This window comes from Panicum virgatum, chromosome 1N, assembly GCF_016808335.1.
Source record: "Panicum virgatum strain AP13 chromosome 1N, P.virgatum_v5, whole genome shotgun sequence".
Classification (NCBI taxonomy): domain Eukaryota; kingdom Viridiplantae; phylum Streptophyta; class Magnoliopsida; order Poales; family Poaceae; genus Panicum; species Panicum virgatum.
In genome coordinates this window covers 55,972,232-55,997,782 of record NC_053145.1, presented here as the reverse complement: position 1 = coordinate 55,997,782, position 25,551 = coordinate 55,972,232, and the positions used below count along the sequence as shown (strand labels likewise).

General features: G+C 52.2%; 2 protein-coding genes across 2 annotated transcripts; both read left to right on the top strand.

The window, feature by feature from the left end:
- Window positions 1-5,061: 5,061 nt before the first annotated feature.
- LOC120653698 lies at window positions 5,062-5,934 on the top strand. The gene is made up of 4 exons (XM_039931383.1): window positions 5,062-5,347; window positions 5,422-5,625; window positions 5,703-5,760; window positions 5,907-5,934. The coding sequence occupies exons 1-4, from the start codon at window positions 5,062-5,064 to the stop codon at window positions 5,932-5,934; spliced, it is 576 nt and encodes a 191-aa protein (XP_039787317.1).
- Window positions 5,935-19,256: 13,322 nt separating this feature from the next.
- LOC120656814 (scarecrow-like protein 8) lies at window positions 19,257-21,801 on the top strand. The gene has a single exon (XM_039934997.1). It carries the CDS (start codon window positions 19,743-19,745, stop codon window positions 21,594-21,596), a length of 1,854 nt encoding a protein of 617 aa, XP_039790931.1. The 5' UTR covers window positions 19,257-19,742; the 3' UTR covers window positions 21,597-21,801.
- Window positions 21,802-25,551: the final 3,750 nt, after the last annotated feature.

The window sequence follows — 25,551 nt, the reverse complement described above, 5'->3', positions numbered from 1 at the left end:
AAAATAACCTATCTGTTATTGCTCTATTTGAAGCTTAGTTATTCAAAAATAATAGACATGACTACAAGCAACCAAATATTATAAAAATAAAAATTTTCATCTGAATTACTTAAATGTATCATAACAATACATAGGTTACATTTTTAGAAAACTTTTGATACCCCTTTCGCATTTTTTTTATCTAGAATGAAATACTTATGATTTTTTCAGTTTAAATTTGAATATTTTTAATTCTCACAAAATACAAAACCACTTTGGAAACCACCCAAGGTTCAAATTTGCACGGTTTTGACAGTTGGATGGTCTATGTTATCCAATGTGTGGAAGGCATGTGGTAGTATTTTTTTATTACTCCCTCAGCCAATTACGCTGTCCTAAACGTCACATGATGTAAATAGGCCCCTCGATCAACATTTTCCCTTTGGTGAAGCACGCATTAAACTAGCTGCTTCGACCTAATAAAGTCCAATGCAAGATGTCACGATAAGCCGTAGTATATAGCGGTACTGGGCTACTGCTGGTACACAGTCGACTTTGTAGAAATTGCATATATATATATATATATATATATATATATATATATATATATATATATATATATATATATATATATATATATGCAATTTGCCCATTTCCAGCAGGGTAGAGGTAATAGGCGTTGGAGCCTTGCAGAGGGACCGAGCGAGAATCGGGGATCCCGGGAATCCGTCTGTGCGACTGTGCCTGGCAGTCGGTTAAAGCGCCCGTCTCCCTCTTGCTCTACCGGCATAGCCTGCTGCCTGGCTGCCTCCTCGGTGCCTCCTGGCTGGAACTCCACACAGGAGGCGCGAATCCCTCATTTCCTGGGCTGAATTCGCGCGACCTGGCAGGCAGGCAGGCGAGCGCGCGCATGCATAGCATGCTTAGCTTCTGACGGAGCCCGCCGTGACGTCTCGCGCTAGTAGGCGGCACGAGATGTCAGCAGGCACCAGCTAGCTTGCGCACTCCCCTTCGTTGTGTTGAATATAGTACATCACTGCCGCGCGGCTAGCAGAGCTACGCTATCTCTACTCGTGATCTGACTTGCTGATTTGAGATAAAGCAGAGAGAGAGAGAGAGAGAGAGAGAGAGAGAGAGAGAGAGAGAGAGAGAGAGAGACGCATGCACAGATATGATGTAGCAGTGCACGTCAGGTCCAGGGGGGATGAGGCGTGTCGATTTGTGTAGGTGTATATACATACGGGCTTCAGTCTACACGCACCTCCGATTCATTGTTTCCTATCCGAATCCGGGATCCCTCCTAGATTTTGTGCAGTGTATTCCTGTATATGGAACACGCTTCCTGGTTTAATTCTTTCACGTAGGCATGGGTCTGGTCTTCGGTAGGGGCATGGTCCCTCAGAGCCACGATCGACGTCATGCAGATCAGACTCCGTCCCCAGGAAAACGGGAACATATATGTATTCCTTGACCAACAAAACATGCCATCTTTTTAGCAGTTTGATTTGATATTTTTTCAGAAAAATGATCAGTTTACATCTTTGAACTATAGCAAAAATCTGATTTTCAACCTTAAACTACAAAACCAGATAAGATATGCCATTCAACTATCGAAACCAGACAATTTGACCCCTTAGGGTGGTTTCGAAGGTGGTTTATATTTTTGAGAAAATTTAAAAATTCTAATGAGATCTAAAAAATCAAAACTAATTCAATTTAAAACAGAAAAATATGAAATTATTTTCAATTTTTTTAAAAATGTAATCTATCTATTATTGCTCTATTTGAATCTTATTTATTTAAAAATAACAGGTATAACTACAAGCAATCAAATACTATGAACATAAAAAATGGATTCGAATAAATGACAAGTACAGTGGCAATAGATAGGTTACATTTTAAGAAAAAATTTGATACTCATTTCATTTTTTTTATTTAAAATGAGTTAATTATGAATTTTTTAGTTTAAATTTGAATATTTTTAATTTTTATAATATGGAAAATCACTTTCAGAACCACGCAAAGGGCCAAATTTACCCAGTTTTGATAGTTGGATGGTTTATTTTATCCGATTTTGTAGTTTAAGGTTGAAAATCGGACTTTTACGATAGTTTAAGGATGTAAACTTGACTTTTCCCCTTTTTTTGGGAAAAATCCGGTTTACACCCTCCAACTATCGCAAAAGTCTGATTTTCAACCTTCAACTACGAAACCGGACAACATAGGCCATCCAACTGTCAAAATCGGGCAAATTTAGCCCCTGGGGTGATTTTGAAGGTGGTTTTCCATTTTGTGAGAATTAAAATATTCAATTTTATAATAAAAAATTTATAAGTAATTCATTTTAAGTTAAAAAATATAAAATGGGTATCAAAAGTTTTCTAAAAATGTAACCTATCTATTGTTACATGACTTGTGAGCTATTCAGATCTAATTTTTTTATGTTCATAATATTTGGCTACTTGCAGTTATGCCTATTATTTTTAATAACTAAGATTCAAATAGAGCAATAATAGATAGGTTACATTTTTAGAAAAAGTTTGGTACTAGTTTCATATTTTTTTGATTTAAAGTGAATTAGTTTTGATTTTTTTAAATCTAATTAGATTTATTTAATTTTAAAAAAATGCAAAATCACCTTCAAAACCACCCAAGGGCCAAATTTGCCCGGTTTTAATAGTTGGATGGCCTATGTTGTTCGGTTTCGTAGTTGAAGGTTGAAAATCAGACTTTTGCGATAGTTCGAGTGTGAAAATTGGACTTTTCCTTTTTTTACTTCAAAAAAATTGATATTCTTTGGCAATTTTGATATATATGGTGCGTTATAGTTCTGTTCCTCGTGATGGCTTTTTACCAATTCTTGACGAGCCGAACTAGACATTTTCGTCGATCGATCGCATACAGCGTACACATCAACTTTTTTTCCTGCACTGCATACCTCATCATCTCACCATATATGCTCAGACGCTGCCAGTAGCATACACGGTCGTTTGTTTCTGCATCCGGGACCTTCTCTCAACGCTGTTTTCCCCTTTCCGGCTTTTGCCCCCAACGCAAGCAAAAGATAGGCCGGGGGGCCTGGTGGCCTCAACCTCAAGAGACGCGCAGCACGGACACACACACGCACACGCACACACCATGCAACATTGTTTTTCAGATGGCCTTCCAATTCCACGGGCTGGCCCGTCAAGGACACCACGTACAAGAGCTAGCACGTTACGAGACGAGACTAGGCAGCAGGCGGCTCTTAGCACTTCCCTGAGAGTTCGGCCTGCCCAATTATATGCGACACTGTTGGTAGTTCAGTGTGGTCGATCGCTGCGCTCATGTAGTCATCATGCATGTGTGCGCGCGGGCAGCGCCACCACCCTTCTTCCCCTCGATCGGCGATAGTTCGCGGCTGTTGGGTCACGCGCAGGGTTAAAAAAACCGCTGGGAACCGGACCGGTTACCGCGGTTACCGGTGTAACCGGTCCGGTCCGGTTCCGGTTCCGGGCGGTTCAAACCGGGGCAAAATTCAAATTTTAAATTTGAATTCCAGGAAATGAAAAAATCCCAAAAAATTCATAAAAATACTTCAAGTTGCGAGGAATGTAATGGTGTCAAATTTTTTGAAATATTCATTCATTTGATATATTTTGGGGGCATTTGAATTAAAAAAAAAACAGGCGGCCCATTAAGGCCCACCGGCCCGTCACCGACACATAAGGCGCCCCACCCCCCAGAACCTTCAGACCTGCGCCCCCCACCCCATTTCCGCCTCCCTCTCCCTCCAGGCGGCGCCAGGAGGCCCGACCGCCGGTGACCGCCGGCCAACCGCTCGGTTAGCGCGGCTAGCCGGCCGGCAGAACCGGTTAGCCGGCCTCGGCCCGGATCTAACCGGCCGCGCCGGTTAACCGGCCGGGCGCAGCGGTAAGCCGGCCGGAATAGGCGGTAAGCCGGCCTGGGAGGTAGGTAAGCCGTTTGTTTTTTTTCCCTTTGAGTTTTTGCAAGTATTAGATGATTTGTTTTAGGATTTAGATGTATGATCTAGGTGTAGTTAGGATTTAGGAAAGATTTAAGTGTATGACATAAGGATTTAGGTTCATTTAGGATTTAGGTAGAATTGAATATTAAGGTGCATATATGTTTTTAGGATTTAGGTTGATTTAGGATTTATGTGATTGATATGTCTTTGTTGTCCATTTATGCAGATAGACAATGTCAGGTAGAGATAAAGATATTGTATGGGAACATGGTGAAAAATTTTATCCCGGATGGCGGTGCAAGTATTGTAATACGCAGAAAGCAGGAGGTGGTGCGACTAGATTGAAACAACATTTGGCTCACCGCGGGGCGGAGGTGGTCCATTGCAGGAATGTGCCGCCAGATGTGCGGGAGTATTTTCAGCGTGACATTGAGAAGGCTAGGAAGGCAACTGCTGAACGGGCTCAAGAGAGGTTGAGACGGGAGAAGGCTGCAGCGGAGGGAAACTATCCCGGTGAAGAAGAAGATGAGGAGACTCAGCTGCAGCGTGCCTTGGACCAATCGAGAGCGGAAGCAGTGTACCGACGGGGGGTGGAACAGAGAGGAGGTGTATACGAGCATGGAGGGGATAGTGGTTCGACGAGGGGGAATCCTTTGCAGAGGATGTTGCGTAGGGCAACTTCGCAGAGGGAGAGTCCTGCGGTGGAGGATTATAACGTGGCATCCGGTGGGAGAAGAGGAATGACCCAACAAAGAATTGATACAGGCTCCTGGACGCAGAAGGGTAGAAATGCAAAGGAAGCTATTGGTAAAGCTTGGTCAAAGTTTTTCCATTTTGCGGGAGTACCTGGAAGACAGGCTGACAATCCTTACTTTGTCAGCGCGGTCAGGGAGACACAGAAGTGGGGTATGTTTTCTTTCATTCGTATGACACCTATGAGCTTACATTTCTGTATCTCATGATTTTCATATATTTGCAGGTGAAGGTATCGCATCACCAACTGGACGGGATATTGATGGCAAGTACCTTGATCAGAACGAGCAAGACTTGAAGACGAGGTACGTAAAGTTTCGGAAAGACTGGCCCTTATTTGGCGTCACGTTGATGTGTGATTCATGGACTGGGCCGACGATGGTCGATTTACTCATTCCAGGTTTTCAAATTTGGAGTGGTGGGACGGATTGAAATATGTCATCGACACAGTTCAAGCAATATACAAGTTCCTTCGCTTCGCTGATCAGGACAAGCGGCCCAACATGTGCGAAGTCGTGATGTCGTACCAGAATACGAGACAGGAGCTGCAATCTTTCTTTGGAAATAATGTTTCCACTCGGGACGAGTATCTTAAGGTTATGGACGATAGGATGCGTGACCTTTTCATAGGCACGTATGTGGGTCCAGGTAAGACTATACGAGTCATCTATTTTGGAACTCTATGAAACTTATGCTTATTTGAAGTGATTTATATTTTGCAGCTGCTGTCCTAAATCCGAGGTATTCATACACGATGGAACCAACTCAAGAAATGTTCCGTGGACTCAAGGATACTTTTGAGCGCATGACGGATGTCCAGAGCGCCGTGCAGGCATTGCAGGAGCTTGAGGTGTTTCGGCAGAAGGTTGGCGAGTTTGGCAGTGAAATGGCAATGAGAATGGCGATGGATCCAAAGACATCCCCATGTAAGAGTTACTCCGTAACATATTGTTGTTTTCTCTATATTTGAATATATTGCTTACATACTTGGTTGCACATACAGCGTCCTGGTGGATGATGTTCGGATCAAGCACTCCAAAGCTGCAGTATCTTGCCATGCGGCTTGTTTCACAATGTTGTTCGTCCAGTGGATGCGAGCGCAACTGGAGTACTTTTGCCTTGCTGCATACAAAAGTTCGCAATCGATTGTCGCACAAGAAACTTAACAAGCTGGTCTATGTCAACTACAACCTTCGTCTGCGACTAGAGGAGGTCTCCGGCCCACCGATACATGAAGAAGGTGATTTTATCGATCAGCTGGCCCATCTTTCATTTTATGATGAGAATAATCCGGTGCGGGAATGGATGGAATATGGTCGATCTAACCGCGCTCCAGTTCTGGACGAGGATGATGATGACGGAGACGTCCCTCTCCCGTCTCATATTGTCAGTGATCAAATAAACCTCTCAGATCTACGTGACACTACGGGGGATGCTTGCATCAGCGATTGGGCACGTAGACATGTGGGTGACACTCACCTAGGGAAGAGGAAATTCCAGAGGGGCATACGAAGGGTGACTCGAAGCGTCAAAAACAAAAAGGAAAAGCAACAGCAAAATCAGTGAACAGCGACACGTCCACAGATGATGGCGATGGTGAGCGTAGTCCACCGTATCAAGAGACTGGGGATAGCAGCTCCGCTGGTGATGGTGACGGTAGTGACGGTGCAGATGCTGCTGCTGGTGGTGGTGGTGGTGGTAGTGGTGGTGGTATTCCCATTCGTTTCACAGGTATACATTGCACCTATATATGCACACCTATTTCTGATTATGAGTACTAATTATTATATATGGTTAATTGCAGGGGAGACTCAGTTCACACATGCTACACAGGACCCCGATCATGGAGCACCGGAATCGCCGAGGAGAACGGTTGGACCGACGGACAACGATACTCCACAGTACTCTTCTTCCTCCTATAGCGATTCTAGGCACTATTTTCACTATCCCATACCTGACATCAGCATGGAGCCACAGACGAGATGGGTGTACGAATGGGAAGACCCCCATTTTTACACTATGTTAGTTCAGGAATGGGAGACAACATCGGCGTGGACAGGGCAATCTTGGCAAGACTACAAGGCTGAACTGCTTAGAGTGCGAGGTTTGAATGTGATGTCCATCGCCGAATACCAAATGGCGTCCAGAATGGGGGTCTTCCCATTCTTACGTTGAACTATTATTAATGTGTATAAGTGACTACTGTATTTGTAGGCACGATTAGGACTATGGTATTTGTATGCACGCGCATTAATATTGTATATCTCTGCATAATTATAAATTGTTACTTTGGTGTGGTATTTTACATTAATATGTGCATAGTTCATACTAAAATTTCCTTTTATTTCACACCACGGAACCAATTTAAAACTGTCGGTTTATTTTGTTAAAAGGCCGGTAACCGGTGCAACCGGTCCGGTTTTACCAACAAACCGGCCGGCTAACCGGTTCTAACCGTTAGAACGGCTACGTTTGAATTTGGTTTTGAATTTGGCCGGTCGGAACCGGTAACCGGTCCAACCGGTCCGGTTAACCGGAACCGGTGGCCGGCGGTTCAGTTGAACCGGTCGGATAAAAAAAACCCTGGTCACGCGTCGGCGTCGCGACCGCTCGCCTTTTCGCAGGAGCACAGTGGCCCGGCCGGAAGGAAATGCGTCGCGTCGACCGCACTGTTCCGGGAGTAAAAGTGGTGCCTCGCCGGAGTCGGCATGGCTCCTGTTTGCTCATGGAGCCCAGCACTGCAGCTGTTCATCTCTCTCATCAGAGAGGAGAGGAGGAGGAGGGCCAGGCCTGGAGGAGGGGCTGCACGCTTTTGTTGCGACATCTGGCCTGGCCCTTGGGAGCTAAAATATCCACCATAGAATGTAGAATAGCAGGACAAGGGCGGGCGTGAAGCTCCGCGAGGCCCAACAGAACACAAACGGGCCTTACTGGTCCTTCCCCACTAGATGATGGATTTGGGCCAACACATGCAAAAAAAACTTGCTAGTGGCACTGGCACGGGAGCCCAGCTTCTGCAAGCAGCAGCACCACGTGGAAGTTACGGCCGGGATGATCGTGGGCTCTGGCCTAGCCTGTGCTACGCCTGCGGAGGACTGAGCCTGCGTACTTCGCCGGTCAGAACCAACAGGGCAAGATACTTTTTTTTGTTTGGTTTTGACTTCTGTTTTTTTTTGGGGAAAATTCCCTGCAAGGCCCTGAAAAAAATAGCGCTTCCTTGTATGGCCCTAGAAAAAAAAACTTCCTTATATAGACTCCATTTTATTTTGCATCCCTTGTATAGTCTTCCCGTTATCTCTCGTTGGAAATTCTGTCGAGATCTAACGGAGCGCCCCGCCGCCCGTCCACTCCACATCTCCGACATCGCGATGCAGGCCCTGGCCGTCCGCCGCACCTGGCGGGTGGGGCCCGCCCCTTCCCCAACCTCCCACCAGGAGAGCCCCAGCCCCGGCCTCGTCCCGGCAAGCCCACCCGCCCGCCCCCGCCCCCGCCCTCCGCCCGCCATGGATGCCCTCCGCCCGCCCCGCCGCGCGCGCCATGGATGCCCTCCGCCAAGCTCTCCCACCTGTCCCGGCCGCAACCCCTCGTGCTCCGCCTCTCCGCGCTGCTCCAACCTCCCGCCTGGGGAGCCCCGGCCCCGTGCCGCACGCCGGCCCCGGCGAGCTCGCTCCCGCTTGGCTCGCGCGCGCCCGCACCAGAGGATGGGTCGCCGCCGCCGCCCCGGGCTCCACCGCCGCCACCACTGTCGGGCAGCCGAGGCTCTGCTCCACCGTGGCCGCCGCGGACGCCGAAGGAAGGAGCTCGCGCCGGGTCGAGGAAGACGAAGAGGCAGACGGCGGCCCGCGCGAGGCTCCGCCGCCGGAGCCGGCGAGGAGGCGCGCCGGAGGGAGCAGGCCGCTCGAGCAAAGCCGAGCAGCCCGGCCCCCGCCGCGCAGGCCGCCCCGGCGCCGCCGCGAAGGCCCGCCCCGCCCCGGGCCGAGCAGCCCCCCCGCAAGCGGCCGCCGTGGAGGGAGGAGCGCCACTGAGGGGAGGCGGCCCCGCTGTGGGAGGAGGGAGAGCAGGGCGGAGGGCACCGCCGCGAGATCCACCGGTGAGGCGCCGACGCCGGGGTGCAGGGGCAGCGGCGGTGCTCGAGCTCGAGCCGGTCCTCCGGCGGAGTGCAGAGGGACAAATCCCTCGCGCGTGCCAGAGCGCCGGGGAGGGAGGCCACCCGCGCTGGATCCAAGCGCCGCCATGGCCGCGCAGGCTGGATTCGGGGCCCGCCCCGTGCATCTTCCACCGCCGGCGAGGAAGAGGGAGGAGGAGCGCCGGCCGTGTGGGGAAGAAGTGGGGAGAGAGATAGGGGAGGGGAGCTGGCTGTACCCACTCTGCCCCGCCGAGCTGCCGCCGGCAAGACTCCCCTGCGCTGCCACCGTCGCCGGCCCGCGCGTCGTCGTGTGCCGGTGCCGCTCGGCCCGCTCGCCACCGCCGTGGCCGCTCCGGCCGCCCGTCGTGGCCCCTCCGCTGGGCGCATGCGAGCCAAGCGGGAGCGAACTCGCCGGGGCCGGCGCGCGGCACGGGGCCGGGGCTCCCCTCGGGGGAGGTTGGGGAAGGGGCGGGCCCCACCTGTCAGTTGGGCGCCGAGAGCCCCGTGGCTGCGCTGGAAGGACGGCGTTGGCGGGCCGCCTAACGGAGCAGCCACGAAGATCACGGGAAGGCCATACAAGGGATGCAACATAAAAATCGGGTCAAAGAGGGAAGTTTCAACCCTTCAGGGCCATAGAAGGAAGCATGATTTGTTCCAGGGCCTTCCAGGGAATTTTCTCTTTTTTTTGAGGGCGGTTTTGACTTCTATTTATGTTGCGCTGAACCTGAACCTTAGTTCCTTGCTTCCGCAAAGTAATGAAATTCGGGCGTGACCCTTAGTGAAAAAAACAACAACGGAGATGGCATGGATATATTCTTTCACCACTGCACAGCCCTCCAACTCCGTCGTCCATGTTGCCGCCGGCGGCTGACTGGAGGAAGGGCACGGCCATTAAGAAACAACGAGGATGGCAGAAGAAAAACCTAATGTGTAAGTATTATATCCATTCTAGGGGAGTTTTTGCAAATATTCGGATCGCGATTATCAATTGCGATATGAATTAAGGGGTCCAATGTAAATATACGCTCTAAATGGAATCGCTACTATTAATCATGATTCAATTTAGGGGGATGTTATGTAAAATATTAGAGCATGGAGATTGGAGAATAATCGGAATCCAATTTGGATCATTTGCAAAATCTACTTTGACCACACAAGGGGCTATTTCAGTCGTTTGGTCCATAGTTTGCGGCCCAGATGGAGCTATGGCCTAAATGACCGCCAAGTCACCTTTCCCTCTACTCCACCCTGTCGGTTGCTGGCGGGAACCGCCGAGGCTTCCGCCGCTGGCCACTCTTGTCAGAAGATGACCCTATCTTGCATCGAGATTCTTCAATTCGGCTATTGCAAGTACACCGATGGAAGACTCGACAACACCGGCGGGTATAGTTGTTCGTGCAGCCCGTAGCCCATTGGCTCGGCCCAAGCACGGCCCCGCTCGCTCTCCGCCGCGTCCGGGCTAGCTCGGCTCGTCAACCGCGCTCGGGCTTGGGCCGTCACCCCAGCCCGTGGGCTGGCAAAGCTCGGCACGAAATTAAAAGGCCGGCCTGATGTTAGCCCGATGTCGGAACCCATAATGTAATCTGCCCCAACCTCCCGGCCCCAGCCCAGTAGTCTCCGCCTCCGGCCTCCCTCCATCTGCGCCTTTCCGTTGACCCCCCTCCCCCTCATTTCCACCAATGCAGCTCACCCTCCTCCAAGTCTCTGCCGCCGGTGCCAATGCCGCTCCGGCGCTCCCCCTCCTCTCCTCCAGATCTCCACCTTCGGCGCCGCTCCCCCCTCCTCTCCTCCACCTCCGGCGCTCCTCGATCGCTCCGGCGCTCCCCTCCCACACTGGATCGAGCCGCTGCCTCCCTCCCTCATTGCCTCCCCTCTGTGGCTCCGCCCGAGCCTTCCTCCACAGATTCGGCGGCGGGCTCCTTCATAGACCCCGACGGACAACGCTTCGGCCAGATCTCGGCGACAGGCGCCTACCCCGACGGCGGCCGCGGCTCCACGGCTCCACCAGACACCGGCGGCGGCTCCACCAGACCTGCAGCACGCTGCCGCTCGCGAATCTCCCTCGCCCAGTCACTGCCGGCAGCGATAGGCATCGGAAGGGGTGGCGCGGGCGCGTCGGCAGACATGCGGTAGGAGCGGGCGCCGGCGGCGGGAGCGTGCGCGGCGAGCGGAGCCGGCAAGGCCGGCGGGCAGCGGACGACACGAGCACGGTGGAGCCACCGTGCTTTTTGGGCCGGCCCGCCACGAAACAGGCCCATGGGCCCGTGCCTAGGCCGTCGGCGCAGCCGGTGGGCTGCCCCGATACGGCCCGCTAAGTAATAGAGCCGTGTCAGACATGGCCCGGAGGTGACCGGGCCAGAGCAGGCCCGGACTCGGGCCGGGCCTGGCGGCCCGAATGGACATCTATACCGACGGGGTCAGGATGGAAGAAAGGTCGCCATGGCCTTGTGCCCCTACCCCGCGTTGGCCATAGGTCCCGCAGCCCACATTTGAGGAAAATGGCGATGGAATGATCCTCATTTGTGTGTTAGAGTATATCAGGCAATTTTGGATATAATTAGCTTAGGATTGATTTTAATCAGGAAATAATCTTACTTATTTCTAAGAGAGGCTACTTGCCCTTGAACCTTGTGCTTCCTATATAATCAATCCAAAAGGCTCGAGCAATACGACTTACGATTGATATACAATCTACCTTTCCTACACCGTGTACCCCAAGCACGGAGCTCAGTAGAATGACGATTTTGAGCCAGGCTGTGCCTGCGTAGTTCGCCCGTTGTGTGCTGCACTGCTGCGGGCTGCCGGCTGCCGGCTGCGGTCTCATCGATGACCGCTGAGCGAATTCCCGCCGAGCCAAGAGAGCACGAGTTGGAATTGAACCGAGCAGCCGTCACCATCGCTCGAAGCCACGGCGCCGCCCCCGTGGGTGTCCGCTTTTCCTTCGTTTCAGGCTTTCTGCCGCTTTACCTGAGCCCGCGGGCTAACGGAAGAGGATTTTTCCTCCCCGTGGAACGTGGATGCATGAGCATGGCCAGCTCTCCGTCGGCGCAGCAAAATCCGTCGAATTCCAGGCCCGCCGTGGTGCCATCCGCCGCCGTCCCCGGCGCTACTCAGGCCGGCTTTCACTCCCCGCACCGCACCCGGGAGGGAGCAGAGTGCTGAACGGGTGGTGGCGCCGTGGCGGTCGGGTCGTGCCTCGGCACTGACTGCATTCCTACAGCATCGGCGTGGATCGTATGCTAGGCGCGCGCCTAGCCGGGTAGGCCCCAGCCGCCCAGATCATGCCAGCACGCGAGAGGCACTGCGCCGTGGACCGTGGTGCAGGCCCGGCCGCCACTATCGGTTTCACCGTCTCCGTCGGCCGCACACCGCGGTTCATGTCGTTGTTCCCGTGATCCGTCATCGTCATGGATTCCTGTTTAGGCTTTGGCCTGTGTTTTAATTTGGTGGAGCAGCTGGCCACTTGGGCCTCGTGTAGTGCCTTGGCCCTGCGAACGCGAGATCAGGCTATCTGCACTCGTCATACTCTAAATTTATCTTCTAAAAAATATATTTCATTACAATCATTAATATTCTCTCATCTTTATCTATTTTCTCCGCACTCGTTCATACTCTATACACATCGTCTATTTCAACTACTTCTGGTGAGGGCCATGCGTCAAACTTTTTTTTTTCATTTTTCTTTACACCCGGTACCCTCTCTCCCCATTCTCTCTCTCCCCACGGCAGAGCATGCCCCGCCCATGGCGGCGGCGCGGCGAGGCAGGGCGCCACCCCGATCACCGGCGCTGGCCTCGCCCCGGGCCCCGAGCCCTCCTCCTCGCGGCCTTCCTCCTCCGCCTCCGCCCCCTTCGGCCCTCCTGCATCGCCGCCGCTTCCGGAGCACCTCGGCCTCGCCCTGCCGCGCTCTGGACGCCTCGCCGCGCCCCCTCGCCCTGCCGTGCCATGGCTGCTTCGCCGCTCCCTGGCCGCCTCGCCACGCCCCAGTCCCCTCGCCTCGCCTCGCCACGCCCCCTCGCCCTGCCGCGCCATGGCCGTGCATGGTGGCTCTGCTCGGCGAGGCGTGCAGGGCCCTCCTCGCGGCTCCACCTCCGTCCCTCCCTTCTCGTGGCGCGGCCACTTGGCTACTTCCGCACTCCGCGCGGCCGCTCGGCTCCCGTCCGCACTCCGCCACATCGCTCTACCCGGGGCCTCGGTAACGCGGAGCCGCAGCGAGCGCGGTGGCCGGCCTCGAGTTCGTGTGCCCTCAAATCGATGAAGCCCGGCCTCAACCTCGTCTGCGGCGGCCCGGCCCGAGCTCGAGCTTCGCCGCGGCGGCGGGATCTCCGTCCCGCCTCCTTCCCTCCCCGCGCCGGCACTCCCTCCAGATCTGGCTCTCCCGGCACGGCGGCGGGCTTGTGGCTGCCCCGGCGGTGAAGGAGGCGCGAAGCAGAGGCCGTGGCGATGGAGGTTGCGTCGAGCAGAGGCCGTGGCGAGGTTGGACGGGAGCAGTGCGGCGAATGGGTGGCAGCGGCGTCTCCGCGCGGCCCTTGCGGTGGCGGTGGAGGAGCTCCGTGCGCGGCCACGGCGGTGCCGGAGGTGCAAGCGGAGGCCGGCGAGCGGAGGCACGGCGGCCGGGCACGCGGCGGCGCTTGGCCGCCAGGCCCGCTCGTCGCACCGTCGTCGTTGCCGAGTCCGACCTGCCCCGGCTCGAGCGGCGGCTGCTTCTGCCTCCCCCTCGCCGGATCCAGTGCGGCAAGGCGGCGGCGCAGGCCCCTGCTCCCTCCGTCGGTGTGCTCGACCTCGAGTTCGGCCGCCAACGCCCCTCCTCCCTCCGTCGGCGTGCTCGACCTCGAGTTCGGCCGCCGACGCCTCTCCTCCCTCACTCCCCTGCACGAGCTGGAGCTCGGCCGCTGGGGTCCTCCGTCTCCTCTCCGCCTTCCCTCTTCCAGCTCCCTTCCGACCACGGGGCAGCAACAGCCGAGGCGGGCCCCGCGCCACGTCCGCGGTTTAGCAAGCTTCGCGGAGTGCGCTCGATTTGGCGGAAACGGTGGCCTCCGCTTCGGTCGCGTATCGGATAAAGGATGCCGCTGCAGCTCTTTTTACTATATTTTGGAACTGAAGGATGGTTTACAGGTCGCCGGTGCGGGCAGCCTCAGGACAGCCGGCAGCTGTGGCAGGCCACCTAAGCCACCCGATCGAGCGGCACAAGCATCTGGAGTATCTGCTAAAAAAACGCATCTGGATTGCCGAGTTGCTCTCAGATCGGATTCTCTTGCTTTGCTTGGAGCCAGCTTGGTGTGCCTGGTGCCTAGGCGAGCACTCGCATCGCATCGCATCCGACACTTGGGCTGTTGGGCACGGCCGGCAAAAGCGGGCGATGCGGACGATTCCTTGTTCGCTTCTCCCACAAATTACGGTGGACGCGACGCTGTCTATGTTGTCTCTCAAAGTGCAGGCCTAGCTCGCTGCAAACCGACATGTTTAGTTCTAAAAAATTTTCAAAATTTTCTGTCACATCAAATTTTTGGACATATATGAAGCATTAAATACAGTCGAACAAAATAACTAACTACACAGTTCAACTGGAAATGACGAGATGAATCTTTTAAGTCTAATTAGTCTATAATTAACTATTAATTACCAAATAACAACGAAATTACTACAGTATCCAAATCCAAAAAAAATCGTGAATTAAACACAGCCCAACCCACAAATCAGAAAAAAGGCTGCTCCGCTCTGTTGTTTTCGTGGAAAGGACCCAAAAGAGCACAGGTCAGGCCTTCAGGTTCCGTGAGTTACTGCTGGTTCCGTGTGTTCACGTGCATCGACAACGAACAGGTTCGCATTGTACTACACGATGAATGGGGACGAGCGGTAAACCATTACCGGACCAAAAGCCCAGCGTCCGACCCAAGCAAAGCAACTAGCAAGTAGGGTTTTTTTACCGACCGTTTGGACCGAAATGCCGACCGTCGGTTCTGGTAAACCGGACCGGTTTCATCGGTTACGAAAAAAACCGACCAAATTCAAATTTCAAACAAAAAACAGCAGTTCAACCAGTTTCCACCGGTTAGCCGACCGGTTAGACCGGTAAACCGGTTCGATTTGAGTGGTAATCGGTTGGTTTGAGTGGTAACCAGCCAAATTCAATTTTTTTTCTTTTTTGATTTAAATTCAAATTCCCGCAAAGTATACTAAATGAATGTTTGTATAACATATTTTAGCATAAATGAACCCTCCAACACTCTTTTATACTATTTTTATATTGTATAACATGTTTTACATTGTATTTGTATATTTTTGTATGCATGCTTTTTTTGTTTAACTTCAAATACTCGCAAAGTATACTAAATGAACAAATATTTGAAAAAATATGACACTATTAGATTCGTCGCAACTTGAAGTATTTTTAGGAATTTTTTAAAGAATTTTATGTTTTTTTAACCGGTTTGAAACCGGCCGGAACCGGAACCGGTCCGGACCGGTTTTGACCGGTAACTGCGGTTTCCGGACCGGTTCCGGTCGGGATTTAAAACCCTACTAGCAAGAGCTGCAAGAGCGTCTTGCGCAAGTCAGCAGCAAGCGCAGACCTCAAGAGACAGTTCTAGCTCTTACACTTGTTTAGTTGTCTTCAAAATTCCAAAACTTTACAAGATTTTCTGTCACATCGAATCTTTGAATACATGCATGAAGTATTAAATGTAGCTAAACAAAATAATTAATTACACAGTTTGTCTATAATTTGCGAGACGAATCTTTTGAGCTTAATTAACCCATGATCGGATAAAAATTACCAAATACAATCGAAAGTACTAAAGTATTTTACACCTAAAACTTTACGCATCTAAACAACATAAAGTTTTCGCTGTAAAATATTGTAGCACTTTCGTTTGTATTTGATATTTATTGTCCCGTTATGGAGAACATGCACGGTAACGGTAGCAGTAGAAAAGAAAGCGTTGCCGGCGACGAGAGCACTCTGGACTTGTTTGGATGTGCTAGATTTCTAGCACGCACACATCCCGAAAAAAGAATCTTGCATGCATGAAGCACTAAATAAAGTTTATTTGCAAAACTTTTTTAGGGATGGGTGTAACTTTTCGCGACGAATCTAATGACGGTAATTAATCGATGATTTGCCACAGTGTTGCTACAGTACTCATCCTCTAATCGCGCGGTCAAAGGCCTCGTTAGATTCTTTATAGTCACTAGCGCAGGGGTTCTGAAGTTGGTTTTGTAAACTGACTTTGTTTGACACCGTAATTATTGATTAAATTTTTTTACTATTTATTGGTGCTAGAAATCTAGCACCAACCAAACAAGGCCTCTGTCCTCGCATCGTCTTCGGAACTCCGAACCACGCCTGAACGAGGAAGCGAAAGCAGGGCTTTGTTTGGTTTTGCAAGCGCACGCTTTCTGAAAACAGAATTTCACATATACAGTATACTAAATAAAGTCTATTTGCAAAATTTTTTTAGAGATAGGTGTAATTTTTCGCGACGAATCTAATGACGGTAATTAATCGATGATTTGCTACAGTGATGCTACAGTATCATCCTCTAATCGTGCGTTAAAGACATCATTAGATTCTTTAGGATCACTAACACGAGGGTTCTGAAATTGATTTTATAAACTAAGTTTGTTTGATACCATAATTAACAGTCAAAATAACACATGACAAAACCAAACAAAACCCAGCACACTATCGCCGCCCCGCGAAAACCCAAACCGGCCGGCACCTGAGATCTCTGCAGGAGAGGCCAAAGCCCAAAACTAGGGCAGCGGTTAGTTGCCAAATTTTTCAATATAGTATCCGTCACATCAAATTTTCAAATACATGCATCCATGAAATATTAAATGTAATTAAAAAAATTAACTAATTATACAGTCTAACTAATTTCTACGAGACGAATATAATAATATTAATTAATTTATGATTGAATATTAATTGTTAAATAACAACGAAATGTGCTACAATACCCAAATCTAAACTTTTTCACCAACTAAACAATGTGGCATGCGATTCCATACACGGGCCACTCGTGGCAGCCTGACTCGTGGCATGTATCGATGCCACGTGAGCGCGAGCACTTTTATCGGCCGAGGGAGGAGCGAACAAGCAACAAACGCCAGGCGGCGGCCGCTGGGGCCGCTGGGACCCAGCTGGGGTCTGAGAACCGCTCCAGGTGGGGCCTTACGGGGCCGGTTCCACTAAAAAGGAGGCGTTGACCACTTACCTGTATCATACACTCCGCTGTCGATCGATGGTCCTGCACCATCTGGACCCACGTGCCATCGTGCGTTTCGTAACGTTTGGCCTCGGAACGTACAATATGGATCTTTTTTATGCGAATCGTGCGGTTTTGTCCCTACAAAAATAAAACGTAGTGCTATGTATACTGAAGAAGAAAAAAGGGTTGGGCCAACTGTTGAGAAGAAAAAGGTGCAACGACTTTGCCCGTTTGGCCTCGCGGGGAAAGGTCAGATGCCGCAAGCAATACAGGAACTGCTATGTAAATAGCTTTATCCGTGAGGCTTGTAGCAGTGGCCTAGTTGGTTATAACACCCAAGAATCATGCCATTTTTCTTTTTAAAAAATTCTAGCGCATATTATACACTAGTGGCGTGCCAAAGCATGGGATGACAACCTTAGCATCCAATTGCCCGTGTACTAGCCGCCATCGTAGAGAACACGTGGACAATGACATTCACAACAATGTTCCAATCGATATTTTAGAACCCTCCGGATATGACTTGCTGGTAGAAAATATAATTTTTTCAAATATTTAGTTTCAAAAAAAAATTTGTCGATTATATTATCTCCTTCTCCACAAATATATCTATCTTAATTAAATCTTAGCTGAATGCCTAAAGCCATCATGCTGTTTTGTAAATCCGTATATAGCAGCAAACGGATACAAGCTCATACCACGTGGAATTTCAAGACAGTAGTATATATGGACCTAGTGGGTCGTAAGTACTGGCACTGCTAAAAAATACGAACCAACAGGTACGACCGTACGAGACAGATTGCGAATTCATACAGAAACTAGATACAGTGTGTGAATCGACACTGGAGTCTGGGGAGGAATTAGCGAGGCAGTTGTATAAATCCATCCACACTCAAAAGTGGTAGGGTGGAAAGTTCTCTTTCTAGCTAACTTCGTTGCGTCCCACGCACGACCAACTCTTGAGAGACTACCTCCCCAAAAAATATTACTATATTTTGCAACTGTATTATCCTTTTACCACCTCACTTAATTAGATAAGCGCGCCACTGTCCACTTGTCCGTGGTCGTCACATGTTTTCGAGGTTTTTTCGTCCGCACCAATGAGCGTGCTAGCAGTGAAAGTCGTTCACAGCGGTAAGCCGGTAACCAATCTTAGACCATGTTGAGCTTCCAAGTAGCTATTCAGCGTGAAAAGATAGAAGGTCAGACAAACAACGAATTTTTTATGTCCCTTCTGAAAAAATTAAAAGTTAAGAAAATATGAGTTTATATATAAACTTAAAAAGCTTAGTTTTCATTGCTTTTTGTAGCTTTTTTATTCCAAAAAGTTATTATAAACATCATCTAAAAGATATTATTAATTTTCTTAGAAGTAACAACCAACAACAGTTTTCACAAAAGCTCCAAAAACTACAACTCAAACAAACCTACCCTTAGTCGGTGGCATCACTTACGGTGCAGCGGCGGCCGCGGGTGCAGAGGCCTCGTGGTCTGTGGAGACCAGGGTGCAAAAAAGTGATTCTTAGTTGCACCTCCAACTATATTTAGTTCAAATATTTGTACTATTTTTTATAATAGTATTTTATTTTAAAAAATAGTACAAATATTTTAACTGAGGAGGATTATAGGTAGACCTAATCATGGGCCACCCAACCCGATAAACACAATCCAACCCATATAAAAAATCCGACCTGACCCAACCCGACCAAGTGACGGGTCGGGTATGGGCCGAAATATTTGACTCGAAATAAAAAAAACCGATCTAATCCAAAAATTAATACAAAAATACGGATCAATCCGACCCAACCCGACCCGACCATGTCATGGGTTGGTGTGGGCTCATATTTTTAGACCCGAAATCTAAAGTGATCCAACCCAAATCTAATCCGATCCGACAAATGATCAAGTCTAATTGTAGATGCAATTAAGAGTCATCCATTTACACTTCTAGTGGAGACGGTGGCGTCCTGGCCAGGAGCAAACCTCGACCGCTTGACGCGAACGTCCTCCTCGCGCTCACCGTTTTCGCATCCACACCACCACGCTCCTCGTCGGCCGTCGCCGTCACCTCAACGTGTCCACTTCACCACCTGCCCGTCCCCGAACCTCGTCGTTACTTACGCACGCCGAATACGTACGCTGCACCCGGCGGTTTCACCATCACCACAGCACACCACACCGTCCATACCGTGCTCCGTGCATACGGAAGCAGCGGAGCAGCCCTCGCGTATTTTCGCAGTCAAAACAAAACCTTTGTGCTCCAGACACGGACTTCTCGACGCGACGAGGATTCCCATTCCCATCCATCCTCCTCGTCCCAGCCAGCCAGGTAAAAGCCCCGCACCCACCGATCGGTCAATTCGCCCAACCGCAGGCGCAGCCCCACGCGGCCACGGCCACGCCGTCAGCGTCACTGCTGCCGCACCCGGACGTTGGCGTCGGATCCCAAGCAAAGCAAAAGCCTACGCGCTGGTTCGCACCGTCAGGGCGGGCGGGCGGCGGGCGTCCGAACGCAGGCGCTTTATTAGCGGAGCAAGGAATTGAATGGGCACGGCCGGTTTCTCGCCACGGTTTCTTCCACCACCACCTCTGCACGGTGGACTCGTCCCATCCCGTCTGCCTGCCATTCTCTCTCGTAACCGGGCCTGCCTGCTCCCGTGCGGCGTCTCTGCTGCCCTTGCGTGCTCTGGGCGTCCTCGGCGGCATGGACCCCGCGTGGTGCGACCCTCGCCGGGGGTACGCCTACGGCTACGGCGTCGGCTCGGCGGCGCAGGCGCCGTCGGCGAGGCAGCAGCAGCCGCGGCAGGACGCGGCGGCCGGGGCGACCGGCGGGGTGCTGAAGAGGAGCCTGGCCGAGGTGGAGCGGTGGCAGCAGGCGCTGTACCTGCGCGCGGTGAGGCAGCGAGTCGCGGCGCAGGCGCAGGGCGCGCACCCGCCGATCGACGTCGGGGCCGTGCTGGCGAGGGCCGCCTCGCGCGGCTCGGGTGGCTTTGCCGGGCTCTCGCCGCAGCCGTCGTCGACGCTCTCGTCGCTCACCACCGCGACACGCATGGCGACGCCGCCGCCGGTGGCGATGCAGCGACAGGTGGTGGCTGCGCCGCCCGCGCCCCTGCAGCCCGCTCAGGCGGTGCCTGGGGGACCGGCAGCTGCGAGGCCCGCGAAGGCAAGGGAGATGGTGTTGCTGCAGGAGCTGGAGAAGCAGCTGCTGGGCGACGACGACAACGCCGAGGCAGAGGCGGAGGGGAGCGCGTGCGGCTCCACGGTCACCACCTCAGCGGGGGGAAACACGATGCAGGAGCTCAACTCCATCACCGCTGCGCCACTGCCGGCTCTTCCCATGGCGAGCGCGACGAGCAACTACAACTCCGTGCCCGTATCAAGGTCGCCGGCGAGCTCTGCCTCTTCGTCCACGGCTTCGTCCACAGCGTCCAGCTCGCCGCCGACCTCGGCGGCCTCGTTGCGGCAGCTCCTGTCCGAGGACGCCGCTGCCATGGCCGACGGCGACCGCGCCACGGCCGCTGCTCACCTTGCGGCCCTGAAGACGGCTGCTAACCCGCGCGGCGACGCGGAGCAGAGGCTGGTGGCCATGATGGCGGCCGCCCTCTCCTCCCGCAACAGCCCGCCCTCGTCTCAACAGCTCGCGGACCTTTGCGGCGCCGAGCTGCGCGCGGCGTGCCAGCTCCTGCACGACGTCTCCCCCTGCTTCGGCCTTGCCCTCCACGGCGCCAACCTCGCCATCCTCGACGCCGTGGCCGGCCAGCGCGTCATCCACCTGATCGACTTCGACGTCAGCCTCGCGCAGCACATCGCCCTCATCCACGCCCTCGCCAGCCGCCGCGTGGCGGGCATCTGTCTCAAGGTCACGGCCGTCGCCGACCCGACGTCGCCGTTCACGCCGGCTCTGGCGCAGGCGCTCGCGGCCACCGGCCAGCGGCTCCAGAGGCACGCCCAGCAAGCCGGGCTGGAGTTCCGGTTCAACGCCGTCAGCTGCCGACCGAGCGAGGTCGACGCGTTGAGGCTCGGGTGCGAGCCCGGCGAGGCGGTGGCCGTGAACCTCGCGTTCGCGCTCTCGCGCGTCCCCGACGAGAGCGTGTCCCCGGCGAACCCGCGCGACGAGCTCCTCCGGCGCGTGCGCGCGCTGGGCCCGCGCGTGGTGGCGCTGGCGGAGCAGGAGCTGAACACGAACACGGCGCCGCTGGCGGCGCGGTTCGCCAACGCGTGCGCGCACTACGGCGCGGTGCTGGAGTCCCTGGACGCGACCCTGGCCCGCGACAGCGCGCAGAGGGCCCGCGCGGAGGCGGCTCTGGCCGGCAAGGTGGCCAACGCCGTGGCGCGGGAGGGGCCCGACCGGCTGGAGCGGTGCGAGGTGTTCGGCAAGTGGCGCGCCCGGTTCGGCATGGCGGGGCTGCGGCCGCTGGCGATCGGGCAGGGCGTCGCCGACCGCGTCAAGGCGCGGCTCGGCCACGCCCGCCCGGGGTTCGACGTGAAGCTGGAGAGCGGCCGGCTCGGGGTCGGGTGGATGGGGCGCGTGGTCACCGTCGCCTCCGCCTGGCGTTAGCGTTTGCCTGCCTGGTGGCTGGTGGTGAGGTCAGCAGCGCCCGGTGACGGCATTGTTTGTTACCATCACCAAATCCGTCAAGAATCTGGACCAGCCGTTGGGCATCCAAAGATGCCTACGTACTTGTAATCCCCCGAATTTCTTTATAACCTCTGGTTGTTGGATATTGGAGAGTACTATTTGACTGCGTCATTCGTCGTAGCTACCCCCACCGAGTGAACGCGCGTTCTACTACGCTTTTCAGGTTGTGTGCTACTCTGCTGTCGGTTCGGGGGTCTTTGAACCGGTAGCAAATCTGCAGTGCATGGGGCCCGGTGGCGCGGGATGTGGGTGCTTTCGGTGACAAGTCCCTTCAGCACTTTGTTGGAACTGTGAGCAATCAACCATGGGCGTGTTTGGATGAATGGCTAGAGCTAATTTTAGACTAAAATAGCTCAAAATAGCCTAAAATTTCCAAACATGAGGTCTAGTTCTTGGCTATTTGCAAATAGCATACCTCAAAAAAATATCCCACCCAAGGAGTGATTATTTGAGCTATTTTAGGTGGAACCCACCATAGTAAGAGAGGTAATATGACTCCAATGATTGGGAAAATGTACTTTAAAGGCTAAATAGCTCTAGGATCCAAACATGTCAAAGGCTATTTTATTGGAGGGCTATTTGCTTGAGCTAATTAGCTCTAGCTCAAATAGCTCTAGCCATTGGATCCAAACACGGCCCATGTACTAGAGCTCCGGTGTGCTCACATGCGACGGAGCTTCCGGATTTCCTCTTTATCTCGATCATCACCGTATCAGGCCGGCACGTACGCAGCGCTTGGACGGTCGCTGCATCTGTGACGGGGCTCGCGGCGAGGCCCCGAAACACGGTGGCCATGTGTAACACCACAGGTGTTAATCACCTATAATTAAACTAACCACAGTTATTAGTTCAAAACTCATGCGACAAATCACTAACTCAAACTTGATTCTGTCAGCCTGGGCCTGACCGGTCTGGGCAACTGGTCTGACCGGTTGGGGGCTGACTCAACCGTTTTGTTGGCCCCACATCATTTAAACCCCACTCCCTCTCTCACCAACTTCCTCAGTCTCACCCCGTGCCTAGCTAGCCCTCCCGAGCTCCCTCCACTTTCCAAACTCTTCTTCCCCAAATCCTCACCCCAAATCGATTCCAAGGCGTGGGAAGACTCCAATCGGCGTGGTGAATCATCTCCTACTCGATTCCCTCCCTGGGGAGCCGGGGATTCAAGTTCTTCGCGGGGATGTAGGATCAAGAACACCGACTAGAGGGGGGTGAATAGGCGGTTTAAAAACTAAACCCAACAACACTAGAGAAATTTAATTAGTAACAAAGGAAAGCCCTATGTCAAGCTATTACAATCTCTAGATGGGTTTGCAACCTAGGGTGACAAGACACGAATTAAGCTCTAGTAAAGTAAATTGCTCAAAGTAAAGACAAGAATAAAAGAGAGCAAGAGTAGTAACCGAGCTTGACACAAGAATATATCCCGTGGTGTCGATGACTTGCCGGTCACCCCTAATCCACGTTGAGGTGGATTCCAAGAATCAACCGCTCCTCTATCAAGAACCTCTTGATCTTGAGCCGGCTTGAATCAAGGAACCGCTCCACACCTCGATTCCACTAGAGTTGCTCTTCACCACTCCGGTGAGGTGAGCACAAGACCTCTCACAACCGAAATCGGGGCTCCTCAACAATCTCCTTGGAGGCGCTCCACGAAATCCACTTCTCCAAGCCGTCTAGGGAGCGGCAACTCCCAAGAGTAACAAGTTGATGACGCTTGCTTGAAGTTTCCCTAATGCCACAAAGCTCAAACTCTTGATGCAATGCACTAGGAAGCTCTCACACTCTTAAAAATGCAATCTCTAAGCAAGTGTGTGTGAGAGAGGGATGCCTTAGCTCTAATGTGTCAAGAATGCTATCCAAATGGCCAAGAGAGTCACCCAATGGCCGGGCATTGGGTATATATAGACATCCCTCCAAAAACTAGCCGTTACACTCTTTTCTGCGAAGTCGCGGGCCGTCCGCGATTCAAAAACCGGACTGTCCGCCGTTATAAACCAGTGAGCCAGAGTGCATTTAATGCATGTCAGAACTAGCCGTTAAGCCCTGGCGGACCGTCCGCGCCCCAGTGGCGGACCGTCCGCAGTTAAGAGTTCCAACCCCACCAGAGACTAACATCGTCTCTGGAACAACTTTGAGATTAGCCTGCGGACCGTCCGCGCCTCAGGAGCGGACCGTCCGCAGTTTAACTTTGAAGCCCACACCAGAGAGACACCCTTTCTGGTAAAAAATGAAATACAGTAGCGGACCGTCCGCCCACCTGGGCCGGACTGTCCGCCAGCCCACCAGAGCCTCTGCAAGCTCTCTGGAACGATCGCGGACTGTCCGCCCCTCTGGGCCGGACAGTCCGCCAGCCCACCAGAGCCTCTGCAAGCTCTCTGGAACGAGCGCGGACTGTCCGCCCCTCAGGTGCGGACTGTCCGCCGTTACTCAGTGAGCTCGAACTTAGTCTATTTCAAAACTTTTCAAAACGCCGTTAGCCCTCATGCATGCAACTAGACATTTTGAGCAAAATGGCACTAAAGACCCGTCAAGCATGAGTACACAACCCCTCTTGATAGTACGGCTAACTATCCAACAAATCCGGTCACTTTTCATCCACTAAACGCCTTGTGACCGGTAAAATGTAAAAGCCCTATTTTATACCTTTGCCTTGAGCCCGAGCTTTACTCATCATCTCCAAAACTCCATACGTTCACAACCAAATGTCTTTCATCCGTGAATCAACCTATACTCATCTTCTCAAATGAAATCGTTAATCCACAAACCGTTGTCATTAATTACCAAAACTAGAATTAGGGGCCTAGATGCTTTCAATCTCCCCCTTTTTGGTAATTGATGACAACACTAAATTTTGGAGTGATAAAAGTTTTCAAGTCAACTTTATACACTAGGCATAAGGTGGACTTGGAATTGAACTTTGGAAGAACTTACTCATTTTCTTGAAAATTTCAGAATATGGTATGAATAAATTCACCAAGTTCGATGAGTAGAGAGAACTCCCCCTTGATATGTGCATATAAATTTTCATGAATACCAAGAGCACATATATATATTTGAGAATTTTGACAGAGTTTTCCCTACAAGTGGAAATCGAGGCATACAAGATACAACAGATATATGATATGAAAGTTTAGCATGGTTAGCACGACCTCACAACCACAAGATGAACATAAATAGATAAGAGTAGCGCAAACTAACATAGTTCATCACACATTACAAACCAAGGTTCAAATCCAAACACAAGTCTCAAATAGAGTTCATGAAAGACACAAATATATAAAACATGTGAGGCAAGCGGAAGCTGAAAACGAATGATCTCCATAAGAAGTCCATGAGCTCCCCCTAGATCCAGGCACTCCAAAGCTCCTTCTCCCCCTTTGGCATCAATTGCCAAGAAAGTCAAACGGCTGGTGGAGGAGGTGGCGGTGGGTAGAACGGCTGGTGCGGATAGAACTCTGGAGGCGGCACTGGAGCTGGAAACACTGAGTAGAAATGATCAGAAAACCCTGTGAAGGCTGTGCTGAAAGCATCAAAGCGCTGCTCTAGCTGCTCCTGTCTCTGCTCAAGCTGCTCAAACTGCTCAGAGGAGGGCAAATCCTCAAAACGTGAGTCAAGGGCTGCTATATCTGAGTGTAAGCTCTCATGAAATCCCTGCATCTGTGTCATCATGGGCTGGAAAATCTGCTGCTGCATGTTCTGAAAGTTGAGGTTCATTTGATTCTGCATCTGACTAGCCAACCCCGCAATCTGAGAGGACATGCTTTCCTGCATGGATGCAAAGTATGGATCAAAGTAGCCAGCTGGAGGAGCCCACTGCTGCTGTGCTGGAGGATGCGGTGGTGGCATGGCATGCTGAGCTGCAGCTGCTCCC

Bases quoted from the DNA above. Each gene is read 5' to 3' on its own strand.
- LOC120653698 (XM_039931383.1), top strand. From the start codon at position 5,062: ATGGACTGGGCCGACGATGGTCGATTTACTCATTCCAGGTTTTCAAAT. The intron at 5,348-5,421 runs GTAAGACTATAC...TATATTTTGCAG, and splicing joins AGGCACGTATGTGGGTCCAG to CTGCTGTCCTAAATCCGAGG. The intron at 5,626-5,702 runs GTAAGAGTTACT...TTGCACATACAG, and splicing joins GGATCCAAAGACATCCCCAT to CGTCCTGGTGGATGATGTTC.
- LOC120656814 (XM_039934997.1), top strand. From the start codon at position 19,743: ATGGACCCCGCGTGGTGCGACCCTCGCCGGGGGTACGCCTACGGCTAC.